Here is a 16,468-nt window from a genome sequence, read left to right as displayed (position 1 = left end):
TGGGTACTGGTCTTTTCATTGTACCCTTGTGGAGCTCTGACAGTTGGCTCACTTCCCTCCTTGTTACCTTGATTTTAGCCTCTAGCCGTCTTTTCCATGGTGGGTATTGGGTCTCATGGCTGCTCTTATAGCCAAGTATCTCGAGGATCACTGATGCTGAGTTGTAGATCAGCTCATTGGTTTCTGTTATGGTGTTGGTAGGGATCGTTCTCAATGCTGCATTCACATTCTCAATGAGGCTTTCTGATGGTACTTCACTCAGCCGTTGTAATTGGCGCCGAGGAGGTCTGGTTGTCATTCGGGTCATGATTTGACCCAAATGACAACCAGATATATATATATATATATATATATATATATATATATATATATATATATATGTATATAAGATATGGAGACATTTATTCATAAATACATGAAACTACCTCATATGATTTCAGGTTAGTTTAGAAAAATAGACAAAAGATAATTCATTGACTTTCTTTGGATATGGAACTGTTTTTATAAACATTTATATTATAGCATTTAAAAAAAAAATTAAATTCGGTATAACTTAATCCTGGTGTTTATTATTGTTTTATTTTGTAGAGTTCATCAAGGCTCTGGTGAGGTTGGGACCACACAGAAGGGATCTAAAAAATATAGTGAAAAGCTTCCAGTTTCAGGAGAGGTAAGTTTAGAGAAAACCATGTTTTCTGTTAAAAGACCTTCTGTTAGCAGTAAATTTCCAGTGAACAAGTTAACAGAATATTTTCCATATTTGACCATTTATTTTTTTAAATGATGGAAAAATCTGATGGCTGTCCTTCATTTTCAAGGATTACAATTCACACATACTTGGTGCAGATGCACAGAGTACATCACAGAGGCAACTAAATCAATCCATAACAAATCAATTCTGAAAATAATCTCTGACATGGACATAGAGTTAAACGCCTCTTGCTGACTGGGGGCTGACAGTGCTGGAAGTGTTATGGACAGAACAGTTTGGAGCACATCAGGCAACAAATATAGAACTGCTCTCAATATCTGCACTCTTTTATAACATCCATCCGGTACCTCACCATATTCTCAGAAGTGAAAACTCTTGCAATAATATGTGAGTAGTAGGAAGATGTACATACGTGACTGAACATCTTAAGACAGGCCGAATACAAAGCAAATTTGACAGTTTGACATGAGACAAAAAGGATCAGGGGAAAAACTCTGCAGACACATAGAGATCAGAAGACCAGAGATCAGAATCACAGTTTCTCCACAATCATCTCCTGAGACTGCCATGGGGAAACATTATATTTTGATTTATTCAATTTTCTACTGTGTTTTTAGTGGAATATTGTGGTTTATTGTGGAGTTTAAATGATCATTAATACATCAGTATTAGTTTTATTTTTAATAAAACAGTAGTGTTTATTTTAGAATTATAGTAAAAAAATCCATAATATTTTTTATATGTAATTAATTGACAATGTGTAATTGTCAGGCAGAGCAGGTTGAAATATTTTGTTATTGTTGAAAGCGGGGTTAGAAAAATAAAGACATCTGAAAATAGTTAAATCGGTTTTTGTAGGTATATACATATTCATAGCTACAACATTCATACAATATGCCATGACTGGTTTAAAACATGATTCACTTTATGTTAAGTCAATTGAAATACGGTGGCCCTGAAGTGCAAACCACTTCAACAAATTGAAAAACACAACATTAACGTAGCACAATTACAGATGACAAAAACACGTTGGAAGAGATATGTACCAGTGGGAAATCTGAGAAATCCCTAATTTGACAGCACTACGTTGTGCTTTTGAACCAGCAAAACGTAGTGTTGCCGCAATAAGCCATAGCGTCAGCCATATTGAATGTGGGTAAAGCTAATACAAGTACCGGTAAATGGACCAAACTTCATAAAGTGCTGTTCTACAAAGCATTTTAAGTTAATGAATGTTACTGACACATTCTCTCTCACCCACTATTATATTTAGGAATCAAAAAAACATTGAAGACAACATTTCAAACTTTTTGATGTGATTTTTTAATTGTTTTGGGGCACAATGTTTACATTTGATACAACTTATTCTGATAAATACATTTTTATATTGGCTTTGATGAACACACACAATGAACATACCACTTAAAATTAGTCCACAAACTGTTGCTATTGCTTCTACGTCGTCATCTGTGTTTGTTTATTCTAGATTCATGTATGGTATGTTGGGGGTTTTACGGGATTTTCTTCTGGAATCGGTTTGTGTCTGGTGTGTTGCTCCTGCCATGTGGCTGGACACACGAACCGATCAAACCTGTTGTCGAAATGTTGCTTATGCACACTTTGGTGCTTGGTCTCTATGTGGCAAAGCAGTTTGAAGGCTTCATTGCCTCATTAGCGAGTTGGTCGCCACATATCATGCAGTGCAAATGTGGGAGTCCACTACCGGGATAAATCTATTCTCCTGTCTCTTCTCTGGGCCTTTTCCCTTTGCAAATAAACTTTCCAATGAGTTCTGATCCATTTCTTACTCATTTTGCTTGTGGACTTAATCAGGCATGTGCAGAAGGGGGGGAGGGGCGGTGGAGACTTGAGCCCCTGCCCCTTTTATCCTTGATGCCCCTCATGCCCTTTTTGAGTTTGATTTTTCTTTTTTTGTGTGCGTGTGTTTTTAATTTGAAATTTTTTTTAACTGTTCCCCCTCCATAACATGGAAGTTAAAATATATGGCTCCCCCCTTTTAACTTTGGCAAATAATGAGAAAATGTTACCAAATATAGAGAATTTGCTTTTGATGATGAGAGGAATAAACACAATGAAAGACTTGCTGGTAAATTAATTAGTTCCTATGTTATAGAGGGGGAACAGATTATTTCAGGCAGCTAAAATATATGGTTCCCCACTAATAACTGGTAAATACTGAGCAAATGTTACAATATTTACATGATTTGTTGTTAGGGAAAAGAGGAATAAGCACACTTATTCCCATGTTATGGAGGGGGAACAGATTATTTCAGGTGGCTAAAATATTTGGTTCCCCCCCTCATAACTTTGGTAAATCAAAATCAAGAGCAAATATTACCAAAATCACATGATTTGGTGTTGATAATGACATGAATAAGCACAGTTAAAGACTTGCTGGTAAATTAATTTGTTCCTATGAAATGTAGGGGAAATGGATTCTTTCAGGCAGCTAAAATAGCATATATGTGTTGTTCCCCCCTCAAAATTGTGGCAAATAAAAAGCAAATGTTACCAAAATCACAGGATTTATTTTTGATGAAGAGAGGAATAAGAACAGTTAAAGACTTACTAGTAAATTAAGTTGTTCCCCTATTATGGAGCGCGAACATTTTATTTCTGGCAGCTAAAGTATGTGGTTTTCTCCCTCATAACTTTGGCAAATAAAGAGTAAATGCTACCAAATCTTCAGAATTTATTGTTGATGAGAGGAGGAATAAGCACAGTTAAATTAATTTGTTCCTATCAGATGGATGGGGAACAGATTATTTCAGGCAGCTGAAGTATCACCCCCCCACCTTAACTTTGGCAAGTAAAGACCAACCATTTCCAAATTCTTAGTGATTGTTATGTGTGATAGCATGTTTGAGCCACCAAAAATTAGCAACTGGAAATTTCTTTTATTCAGTAATCTGTCATATTTAACATTAGAACGGGATTTTACAAAAAGCCTACCCTCGCATCTTTTCAGGAAGTTCCATATTTGTGCCCTGCCATCAGCAGGCTTCCCTCCTCTTATATTAGCAAAGAAAACTTATAAATACGCACAGTAACTGACTTTTTCTGTCAGGTTTAAGTGACAAAAATAGGGTTTAAGTGACAAAAGTAAATGAGTTGTTTTACCGAGAAATCGATCAGAGCAAAAATGAATGGATCCTCTTTGGCTGCAGTGCATGCTCCCGACACAGGGAGATCAGATTTTCACAGCGGAGCAGAATTTCGCACAAGACCAGAAATTTGGTAATATTTACTCTTTATTTGCCAAAGTTACTTGGGGGCAACCATATATTTTAGTCACCTGAAATAATCTGTTCCCCCACACCCTGTATAACATGGAAAAAATATAATTTACCTGCAAGTCCTTCACTGTGTTTAATCTTCTTTTCATGAAAACAAATCTTGTAAATATTATAACATTTCCTTTTTTTGCCAAAGTTATGAGGGGAGAACCAATTATTTTACCCACCTGACATTTCAGGTGGGTAAAATAATTGGTTCAAATCATTATTTGTTCCCCATGGGAGCAAATTCAAATTAACTTATCTGCAAGTATTTAGTAGTGTTTAATCTTCTCATCAACAATAAATCATGTAAGTTTGAAAACATTTGTCCATTCCTTGCCAAAGTTATGAGTGGGGAACCAAATATTTTACCCACCTGAAATAATCTGTTCCCCCCTATAACATGGGAGCTAATTAATTTACTAGCAAGTCTTTAACCATGCTTGTTCCTCTCTTCATCAACAACAAATCCTGTGATTTTTGAAAATGTTGCTCATTATTAATCAAAGTTAAAGGGGGAACCAGATATTTTAGCTGCCTGAAATAATATGTTCCACCTAAACAAAAGGGGAGCTAAATATTTTTTCACAAACTTTTTAACTGTGCTTATTCCTCTCTTCATCACCAATAAATCCTGCAAGTTTGAAAACACTTACAGGTGTTTTGACAAAGTTATGAGGGGGGACACGCATATTTTAGCTGCCTGAAATAATCAGCTCCCCCTGCATAACATGGGAACAAATTCATTTTGTGGAGAGGAAAAATGTTCTTTTTCCTCTCTTCATCAACAATAAATCCTGTTATTTTGGTAACATTTGCTTTTTATTTGCCAAAGATATGAGGGGGGAACAACACATACTCTATTTTAGCTCTCTTCTCCCTCTATAACATAGGAACAAATTAATTTACCAACAAGTCTTTAACTGTGTTTATTCCCCAATTTATCAACAATAAGTCCTGTTATTTTTGTAAAATCTGCTGTTTATTTGCCAGAGTTATGAGGGCGTAACCAAATATTTAGCCACCTGAAATAATCTGTTTCCCCTACAAAGAATAGGTTATTTAATCCAGCTAAAATATATGGTTCCCCCCTTTAACTTTGGCAAATGATGAACAACAGTTTCCCTAACCCTACCCACAGTTAAAAACTTGCTGGTAAATTAATTTGTTCCTTTGAAATTGAGGGTGGGCAAGGGGGGTGTGGGGGGCAGATTGTTTCGGGCAGCTAAAATAACTAAAATATGTTGTTCCCCCCCATAGCTTTGGCAACTAAGAAGTAAAAGTTACCAAAATCACATGATTTGTTGTTGATTATGAGAGGAATTAGCACAGTTGAAGATTTCCTGGTAATTTAATTTGTTCCTATGAAATAGAGGGGGTACAGATTATTTCAGACAACTAAAATATATGGTTCCCCCCTCATAACTTTGGCAAAAATTGAGCACATGTTTTCAAACTTGATGGATTTATTATTCATCAAGAGAGGAAAAAATGCAGAAAAATGCAAAAGAGGTTATTAATGATGGACTAATAATAGCGAGGATTCTGAAGGGACTCCCAGGATCATATAAGCCTTTTGCTATTCACACAACACAGAGCAGTGAAGACTTGAGCTTCACACAGTTTAAGAGCAGACTTCTAAGCTATGAAGAGACAGAAACGTTTGAAAGCAAACCGAAGTCAGATAATGTAATGAAAGTGGGCATGACAACTGTAAACTGCTACAACTGCGGACAGTGCGGGCACATGGCAAGAGACTGATGCCAAAAGACCGCGCCAAAATGGTGCAGCTACCACAGAAGTACAACCCATAGTGACGAGACATGCAGAAAAAGATCGAAATGGAAAGATGATGCCAAGCAGACTTCAGACATGCAGGACAACCATGAGGAAGACCAGACCATGATATTCAAAGTCAGCTGGAATCTTGTGCCTGACAACAACAAGCTTAATGGAATAATTCTGTGTTCCCTATTGAGGTACATGAGAAACTGTATTACCTGAGGATGAAAAGCAGTAATGAAGGATACATTGAGGAAAACTTAAATGACATGATGAACAGAGATAAAGTGATCTAAAGTGATAGCTTGTGATCTGAAAACATGGCATGAAATATTAGGACACTGTAACATGGCTGATATGAAATTACAAAATGTAGTAGAGGGAATGAAAGTCATTGACAACAGTAAAATGGAGTGTAACATCTGTACAGAAGGGAATTTATCAACAGCAGAAACAAAGAGTCAGATGTTAAAACGAGCAAGCCACTAGAGTTGGTTCATACTGACCTATCAGGACCTATTGACCTTATAGGCTTAGAAGGACACAGGTATGCTATTTCCTTTACTGATGACTTCTCAGGATCTATTGCAGACTATTTTCTGAAAATCAAAAGTGATGTGACTAAAGAAACAAAGCAATTTCTCACATACTGTGCACCCTATGGTAATGTTGTGTTTTAGGTCAGACAATGGGTCCGAGTACACATGTAATGATTTTCAAACACTACTCAGAAATAAAGGCATTAGACATGAAACGTCATCACTGTACTCCCCACACCAAAACGGAAAAGCAGAGAGGTGGAGAACGCTCTTTGAAATGGGAAGGTGTATGTTATCAGAAAAAGGCTTACCTGTGACCATATGCTCTTCAGTGTGCTGCCCACATTCGCAACAGATGTTATAGTAACAGAACCAAAAACACCCCATATTTCTTGAGGACAAGAAGAAAGCCTAATCTTTCAAACATGTGGGTATTTGAATTTGTCACCCCAAGTGACAAAGAGGAAGTTACTCTTCAGGAAACTAAATGCAGAGTTTCCAGATTATCTCACTGGGGGTGAAATTAATGATCAAACTCAAACAAAGCGAATCGATCGTTATCCAAAAAGAGAGAAAAGGCCCTGAAAATACCTTGAAGATTACCAATTAGATCCTAAAACTAAAGATGCAACACAAATAACTGTTGATCATTGTTACAGGGCTGTGTTTGGTATCCCTCAAACTTTCAGTGAGGCTCAGAAGTCACCACAGGCAGACAGGTGGAGACAGGTAATGAGGGATGAAATTGACTCGCTTTAAGAAAACAAAACATTTGAACTGAGTGTTCTACCAGAGGAACGCACACAGTTGGAGGGAAGTGGGTATATACTATTAAAAAGAGGATAACTTAATGTTAACTTTGGACAAAACGTTTGGCTCTTTCCTCCTTAATCTTCCCGGAACCTCAGCAGGCGGCGGCGTGCTGCTAAAGTGAAACAACAACAAAGCGCGTTGACGTCACAGATCACAGAGTTTAATTCCATACAAAGCAATGAACAACAAAACTGCAGAGCAACAGAGATATGCATTTTTCTCATAAAAATAAAGACAGACAAGGGGAAGACAGACAAACACAAAACAAAGACAAACAAAAAGGCAAAGACGCGTCTTTGGAGAGAGCCGATGCAAAAAAGGCAAAATGGTGGCCGCTCTCTGTATTTTTTCTCCTGACACGAAATCTTATAGTAAAGAGGTGTTTCTCTATTTAATTTATGCACTCAAGGCGTTCCTCCAGTTGACCAACTGGAAACTCCCTTAAGCACTCGGAGAAACTTGGAACTCCCCCTGATCTACGCAAAGATCAAAGGGCCATCTGTCTTCTAGCGAGACAAAGAACGCATCGCTGCGCTCTGACCCCCCGTGTCTCCCACGGTCATTCTGAGTACAGAACGATCCTGAGATAAGACTTCACAGATACCTGTGAAATCTAAAGTCTCTCTGCCCTGCCGGGAATGCTAATTTTATGGCCTCCTATGGCCCGGCCTCACAGTGGGGAGGCTCCTGCCTGTCTGAATGCCTGCTCATCTGCTCAATCCCAAATGCTCAACAGAAAACTGTTCCAAATAAGAGTGCTGAATATACCTTTTACACATGTCGTAAGATTAACTGTATTAAGCACTAAAAATAATCATTTTTCCTTAACAATACACTCAAAGAAAATGAAGGAAAATAGATTTTCAAAGCTAGGTATGTAGCAAAAGGCTAGAGCCAAAAAGAAGGTATAGACTCCTATGAAACTTTTGCTCCAACAGCTAACATAACATCAGTGTGAGCATTAATGCAGATAGCAGTTCGGAACAACCTTTAAGTACATCAGATGGATGTCAAAACAGCTTATTTGCATGCCCCAATTGCGGAAGAAATTTGCTTGGAACAGCCTGAGGGATTTGAACAACAAACAGAAACAGGACATAAATGTGTGTACAAATGAAAGAAATTCCTGTATGGAGTAAAACAATCAGGGAGAAATTGGTACAAACTCCTGAACGATCATCTTGCACAAAACAACTTTGAAAGCAACCTAGTTGATCATTGTGTATACAGAAAACAAACAGAAAATGACACGGTTATCGTGCTCATTTGGGTGGATGACTTGATCATTGCTGCTAGCAGCATTGAGGTTTCAAAGAAGCAATAAAATCAAAGTTTAACATGAAGGACTTAGGCAAAATATCGCATTTTTTAGGCATACATTTTGAACAAAAAGAAGATTAAATTAAAGCCACAAGCGGCGTTGGGCGGCCCTTGCAGCTCAGCGCCACTCCAGCCTATTGGCGACCGCGGGGGTTCCAGCATCGCCGCATTCTTGCCAACGCAGATGCTCCCGTGCCATTCCCACACCCATCTGCCAGGTGATACACATCAATGCATTTGGCAGCGCTAGCCAACGACGCACAAAAATCTGGTGCAGATTGTTTCATGTAGCAAGAAGATATTGCTGATGGATTAACCTAGGGGGCACTGAGGAGTCCAATTACAATTTAATGCTATTAAGCTCTTTAGAGGTGAACAAAGGTCATGCATATCCAGTTTGGTGCAAATCGGATGAAGCATGTATGATTTAGAGACGACCGTATGGTTATGGCGAGGGATTGAAATTCACCATTTGGCCACGCCCACACAGTTCAGCCAGCATTGACAGAGTTCATCATGTCATTTTATGTCAGGTGGCATAGAATTAAACCCATATGAATCATCGAGTAAAAGTAAGATATACAGTAGAAAAAACAGGTGACTTCCTGTCGGAAGTCGGCGGGGCTAAGGTGATGTCATCAATTGAACTTGACAATGTAATCAGGACTGGTCTGTAGAGAGACATAGGAAGTCTAATGCAGCTGTGACCTTGCATGTGGAAGTTATTGAACCTTGATGTTTCATGGCGAATAGTCAAAGTTTGACACTTAGCCACTCTCACATGCTTTGATGTACGAGAAATCTTTTTATAACTTTGGACCTTCAATGCCTCAAGACTGTGCTGAGTGATTTTGAAGTCTGTATCTCAAAAGCTGTAAGATGAGTTTGACCAGATACGACATGAAAAAGAGAACATGATGGCTTTGATCCAAAATGGCCGACATCTTGTTGGGTTTGGACCATGGCTCCAAGAGACATTTTTGTAGGTCCTGACAAGTTACACGTGTACCAAGTTTCATAATTCTGGGCTAAAGCATGACTTGGGGCTGATCATTTAAAATATTCTAGGAGGTGCTGTAGAGAAATTAGGCCACGCCCACCAACGATTCTTGCGGATTCTTTTCTGGGGGTGGACAGGGATGTACCCTAGTGAGATTGGTGCAGCTCGGCTCAAAACTCTGGAATTGAGAGCCAAACGTATGGCAATGACGTTACAGGTCACTTTGCCACGCTGCCACGCCCACCTGCTCCATCAGAACCAATCAGGGTTGGAATCCACATCACACCAACATGTCTTCTGTCTCTGGACACAGACTCATGTTGATGAGGTCAAAGGGGTCAGATAGAGATTGTTGACACTTCCAAACATGACACTTCCTGTTCTCATGGGGCGTGGCTTAAGCGATGTAATAATTTGACCAATGAGTATTGTAGGTAATCTGATGATGATCAAACACTGAAAGTTTGGTGCCTCTGTGAGTTTTTGTGTAGAAGATATAACAGTTTTGTGTTTCATGGCGAGTAGGCGAACTTTGACCCCTGGTAATCAGGGGCGCAACTACATACTTTCTGAGGTGTATGCGAACATGTCATTGGCATCCCTCCCACCCCCCCACCCCAACGGCATAAACTTGTACAACTCATTTTTAATTAAAGTACCAATAATAATAAATGTACATATATGTGAATAAATTGCTGCCTAGAGGGCAATAAAAAAGAATAAAAATGTGCAATATTTCATCATTTAATATATTTGAGCCAAAGAGCCGCTGTTACCCTAACCCTAACAGAAGGACGTTGCCCAAGCTACCTGTATGGGAGGGGAGAGCGGCTGGCAGGAGGGGAGGGACACCTAATCAGTGCTGTTCCTCTGTTATTGATCATTTCATACACAAATAGCTGTTAAGTACTTAAAAAGCTGACTAGAAAAAAAATTCCCCACATCGTTTTTGTGCCCCCTTTAGTGCAGCGCCCCTATGCATTGCATTCACTGCATACCCTCTTTTTGCGCCACTGCAGTTGCCATCAGGCTTTACAATGCCCAAGGCTGTACTAATTGATTATATTTTTTTCTGTGCTCATTTATATTTTACATATTGATTAATATATTGCATGTGATTACTTGTTATTTATTTATTTGTTTATATCTAGTTATTTTTAACTTATCACACTTAGGTATATATATACTGTATTTTACACAATCTGTATTTATTACCTAAGATGGAGTAGCTTTCAACAAATAAACAATTTCCCCTTAGGGATCAATAAAGTATATTCTATTCTATTCTATTCTATTCTATTTGGTCCAGACACGGACCATATCTGGGTCCTGAAAAAAAGCCTTTTTGCAGGTCTCAGACAGGCTCATAATCCCAGCCCGACCCAGAGCTGGTGCATGTGCGTAAACCTTTGGGTGACTGTTATGGAGCCTTAAGGATTTGGTCCAGATTTCAAGATATTAGGCTGCATTCTTTGGATTAGGATTAATCTTAGTGAGTTTAATATATCTAAGTTGGAATCTGTGGAATTTAGAGCCAAACATAATGGCATGTCTTACTTTGCAATATTGCCATGGCCATACCCTACAGTGAAATATATTTGTGCTAAAGACCTGACACAATATCATGTTAATTAAGTCAAGAGGGTCAGAGATGGAACTTTTCAAGAAAAAAGCGACTTCTAATTCTGAGAGGGTGGGGATTTGATGTCAGCACATGACCACATAGGATGTGCTCAGCACGTTACACGGGCAGCTCATGTTACCTGCGAAATGTGCGGTACCTACCATGGCCACAGGAGCATCCATCCATCCATCCATTTTCTGTACATCTTTGTCCCTTAGTGGGGTCGGGAGGGGTGCTGGTGCCTATCTCCAGCTAACATTCTGGGCAAGAGGCGGGGTCAACCTGGACAGGTCGCCACTCTGTCGCAGGGCAACACAGAAACAGACAGGACACACAACCATGTACACACACACTCACACCTATGGAGAATTTAGAAAGACCAATTAACCTAACAGTCATGATTTTGGACTGTGGGAGGAAGCCGGAGTACCCGGAGAGAACCCACGCAAGCACAGGGAGAACATGCAAAAAGACCCTGGGTCGGGAATCGAACCCAGGACCTTCTTGCTGCATGGCAACAGCTCTACCACTGTACAGCCCACCCCAAGAGCAATTTATTTTGTTCCTTTTTATCAATAAAATAATCATTTCTACATACTTTATCAAATATATATTATTGTAAAAACAAATCACTTCATGGTGAAATTGTGTATTTTTGATATAACGACAGAAATTATTACTAAAAAAATAAATAAAATCAGTTCCACTGAGGGGCCCCCTGAGTGGCCCTGGGGCCCTGCTTAGTTTGCTTGTGCCTTGGGCTGGCCTTGCTGTGGAGGCAAAGCTAGATGTGTTTATTTGTTTTATCTGTGATGGAATCTGCAGCCTCTTTTCTACTTGTTGAATATTAATTAATTTAGTGACACCATCAATCAAAATGATGGACAACAAAAATGTCTTGCTTAAACTCCGCTCAAGAAATATTAATTGAGGTACAACAGATAAGACATGTCATTTTATCATTGTGGTGCAGGTGTCCCAGGTTATAGTTCAGAAAACGGTTGAGAAGAAGACGAACATTGAGAAGCAAGCATCTGTGGAAGAGATCACAAAGAAGGACGCTTTAGAAAGGTACAATACATCACACTTTTTCAGCGCTAAAATGTTTTTGATTTGACTATATTGCAGATTTTGATACAGTAGTATTTAGATCATTTTTTTTATTTCATCTCATGGAATTTTCAGATATGAAACTTGCAAAAGAACTCTTCAAGCCCATCTGGCTAAAAATGAACAGAACTTTAGGGATGTTCCTTCTGACTTAATCTCCCTGAAAGCCCTGCATACACGACTCCAAGAAATACAGGTACATGTCAGAAAATGACAAAACAAACAGACCAATCACAGTGATGAGCTAAGGAAATTGACTTGAGCTATTTCCCTCCACAGTTTTTGAGACAGGAGACCGAGTTACTGTGGTCTGAGTATGCAAACCAGTGTTCCCACTTTTCCCAACTGAGAGGGGACTCTTCGCTGGAGCAAGAGAGGGCAGAGCTGCTGGAGCTCTGGCGCAGCCAACAGATGGACCTTCAGAGGAGAGGCAGCTCACTGGGTGCTGCCCTCAGACAGATTGATTCAACAGAAAACCACCTGGTGGACTTTAATGACCGCCTGGACCGCTATCTGAGACAATCCAAAGATATTACTGGCTTCAGCCTGGCCAGCACCAACATCCTGAAAGATATTAAGGTCTGCTGTCAATATCCCTTGTCAACCTTTCAGCTGTGCAAAATGTTTGGGGGGGACATGTATGTGTTCCAATTGTTCTCACAAGTAGGAGCGGGAATTCCCTATCAGAATTCACACAAGGAGAGTCCAAAGTCAAAGTATTCTTGACCTGATATTTACAGTCATAATTAATAAATAAAAATATTAAGTTCATTTTTGCAATATCTCAATCTATCAAGTAGAACACCTTATATGGATTAATTATACACAAACTGTTTTTTTAGGTCTTTATTTCTACGGATAATTTTTTTTGTTACAGCTAATGAAAACACCACATTTCAGATTAGAATATTACACCAGAACACTAAAAAAACACTTTTTAAAACAGTAATTTGGACTTAAGACCAACTTAAGCATTGTTATTTTGAAAAGCTACTTTAAATTGAACAAACCTCAGATTCTAATTTACTAATTTATTAAATATGACTGTATGTGGTATGCATATTATTGTATTTGATCTTGACTGATGTAAAAGTAAATGGCAGCACTTTCAGATTTTAGGGTAAGCAGCTGTATTTTGACACATTCTAATCAAATGGGAACAGGTCTTGGTATGTGTTTTCATGATTAATCAAGACAAAACTTTGTCTTGTTTCCCCAAAGGAGCTCCATGACAACATTCATAGTGAGTTGGATCAGTTGTCCCGACTGGACCCTGAGTCCAGTGACCTGGACCCTGGAGAATGCTTCCGTCTGACTAGAGAAGTTGAGACACATAAAGCCAGCCTGGATCAGCTCCGACAGCAGGTCCAGAAGAGTGAAGCGGCAGCCCGTGCACTTGACCAATTTCTCATCTCACTACGCAAGGTGGATGATGACATATCTGGGGTCCAAGGTACCTCCTCCACTGATTCTTTGGTCCTGCAGGACTGTCGCTGCAAACTGTCTCTGATCAGACAGAGCATTGACAGTCTGAAAGAAAAGGCACCTCAGCTGGACCTGCTTCTGCAGGGAGCAAGGCTGACTGTAACTAGGGATGGTTCGCCAGCTTCCTGTCTTGACATGGTGGCTGTCCTGCTGAGAAGCCTGGAGGAGGCAGAGAGTGGACTGGCCAGCCAGCAGAGAGGCCTTCAGAAAGAGACTCAAAGCAAATCTTTTGGTCTAAGGAAAAGGATAACACTTGGAGAGCTGAGGAAGCTTCAGGATGTGATTGAAAAACAAGGCTTGAAAGAGCCCACCATGCCTGCTGTGCAGCACAGGTATTTCATTATCTAGTTTCATTTGCATCTCATGTTAATATTAGTTTTTGTACTTAATCTTAGGACATTTTTCCTGATAAAGTTTATTCTTCCCTAATGAATTCCTTTTTTTTATTGTGGTATTGTTGCTTAAAGTAGTTAGAATTATTTTAATATCCTAAGCTATGAAATATGAGACTGAAAAATAAACAAAATAAAGTAAAAACAAGGCATTACATGTTGAAACAATTGCAAAAAAACAGTGGTGGAAAGAAAGTTTATTGGTGAATACAAAATTATTTGTGGTGTGATTAATGGCATTCCATGAGATGAGGATTTAGATGAATTAAAGAGAAACATTTTTGGTGATCTGGTGAAAGACTTACAGAGATTAACAAAATAAAAACATATGAAAATATGATATATTACTTGAAGAAAAAACAGAGATTATATGTATACAGGAAACATAGCTAAAACCAAATCTAGATTTTGTTACAAAAGGCTATGATAGTTTAAGAAGGGATAGAGAGGAGGGAAGTGGGGGAGGGTATATGATCTTTATAAAGCACGGAATATAATATCAGATTTTAGGGAAAAGTGTAGAATTGGAATACATTGTAGCTGAAATATGAGGAACAGAAGGAATATGTAGTATTTACAAGTAATGTCATAGTGCAACTATCGAAGGAAGTCGGCCATTTTGGATTGAATGTCCGATTTTGACCCTATTTTGGCCGTTTACAGCCTTCGTATTTGATCGAACTCCTCCTAGGGATTTCGATTGATCGGCTTCAAACTTGGTCAGTCTGATCATAAGGCATGGCCAATTAAAAGTTAGCAAAATGGTGAGTTTTTGAGCATGTTGAAGGGGGATTACCAGGGGTCAAAGTTCACCTACTCGCCATGAAACAAAAAACTCTTATATTTCCTATACAAAAACACATAGAGGGACCAAACTTTCAGTGATTGATCGCCATCGGGTGTCCTAAAATACCTTGCGGTGAAAATTTTTTTTTATGTAGGCCACGCCCCCTGAGAGCAGGAAGTGTAATGTTTTACTGTGAACGGTCGCTATCTTAGCCCTTTGACCTAATCAACATGAAACTGTGTCGAGAGACAGAAGACATGTTGGTGTGTTGTGGATTCCAACCCTGACTGGCTGCGATGAAGCAGGTGGGCGTGGCGGCGTTGCGAACGCCGTCGAATTTCGTTTGGCTCTGAATTCCACAGTTTCGGGCCGAGCTGCTCCAAACTCACTAGGATGGATCCTTATCCTTATCCAGGAATCCATAGCGAAATTTGGAGGACGTTGCCTCATTTCTCTACAGCACCCCCTAGAATATTTTAAAACATCAGCCCCAAGCCATGCTTTAACCTAGAATTACGAAACTTGGTACACATGTGTATCTTGTCAGGACGTACAAAAAAGTCTCCTGGAGCAATGCTCTAAACCCAACAGGAAGTCGGCCATTTTGGATTGAAGTTCAGATTTTGTCCCCATTTTTGACATTTACAGCCTTTGCATTTGATCAAACTCCTCCAAGAGATTTTGATTGATCGGCTTCAAACTTGGTCAGTCTGATGATAAGGCAAGGCCGATTCAAAGTTATCAAAATGGTGAGTTTTGACCATGTTGAAGGGGGGTTAGCAGGGCTCAAAGTTCCCCTGTGATCGACTGTGTAATATGTAATTACAAAGGGGATCCCTATCATGTGTAGGGCACTGCTGCCCTCTGGTGTCGAATTACTGAAATAGTTTCATTATTTCAGTAATTCGACACCAGAGGGCAGCATTGCCCTCTGAGTTTGATTTTGTAATGCACAGGAAAAAAGGAAAAATTTGTATTTCTAACACAAAAACTTACAGAGACACCAAACTTTCAGTTATTGATCATCATCGGGTGTCCAATAATATCCGATGGTCAAATGATGACATCACTTAGGCCACGCCCCCTGACAACAGGAAGTCTCGTATTTTACTGTGAACGGTCGATAGATTCTGCACCAAACTTTGCATGAGTGATCCTGGTGGGATGCCTGACGATCCTATGTCATCATATTATGACGTCATCTCAGCCCCGCCCCCTCACAACAGGAAGTGCTGTTTTTTTCTTTGGAAAGTTCCATTTATGGCTCTCTTGACCTAATGAAGATGATTCTGATGATGAGCTCTGTCAATGCTTGCTGCTGGCTGAACCGTGTGGGCGTGGCCAAATGGCGAATATCAGTCCCTCGCCATACTCATACGTTTGGCTCTAAATCACAGATAGATCATCCGATTGGCGCCAAACTGGATATGTATACGTTTGTTCACCTGTAAAGAGCCCAACGGGTTTGAAATGTAATTTGACTCCACTGCGCCCCCTAAGTTGATACATCGGCTGTATCTCCTCGATGTATCGACCGATCTGCACCAGATTTTTTGACAGTCGTTGGGGAGTGCTGCTGAACGCATTCATGCGTATCGCCCGGTG

The 16,468-nt window shown here is 39.5% G+C and overlaps 1 protein-coding gene across 3 annotated transcripts in view; it reads left to right on the top strand.

Annotated features, from left to right (window-relative positions):
* Positions 1-16,468, top strand: part of LOC102219109 — a 314,558-nt gene that overhangs the window by 115,276 nt on the left and 182,814 nt on the right. For all 3 annotated transcript variants that reach the window (XM_023352126.1, XM_023352127.1, XM_023352128.1), the window contains 5 exons: positions 589-670; positions 12,063-12,160; positions 12,275-12,395; positions 12,479-12,778; positions 13,421-14,016. In XM_023352126.1, the coding sequence (XP_023207894.1) occupies positions 589-670; positions 12,063-12,160; positions 12,275-12,395; positions 12,479-12,778; positions 13,421-14,016 (1,197 nt within the window). The remainder of the gene's footprint in view (positions 1-588; positions 671-12,062; positions 12,161-12,274; positions 12,396-12,478; positions 12,779-13,420; positions 14,017-16,468) is intronic.

This window comes from Xiphophorus maculatus, chromosome 19 (assembly GCF_002775205.1).
Source record: "Xiphophorus maculatus strain JP 163 A chromosome 19, X_maculatus-5.0-male, whole genome shotgun sequence".
NCBI lineage: Eukaryota > Metazoa > Chordata > Actinopteri > Cyprinodontiformes > Poeciliidae > Xiphophorus > Xiphophorus maculatus.
Note: the sequence above shows the minus strand (reverse complement) of the source record. Positions and strands in the feature narration are given on the sequence as shown.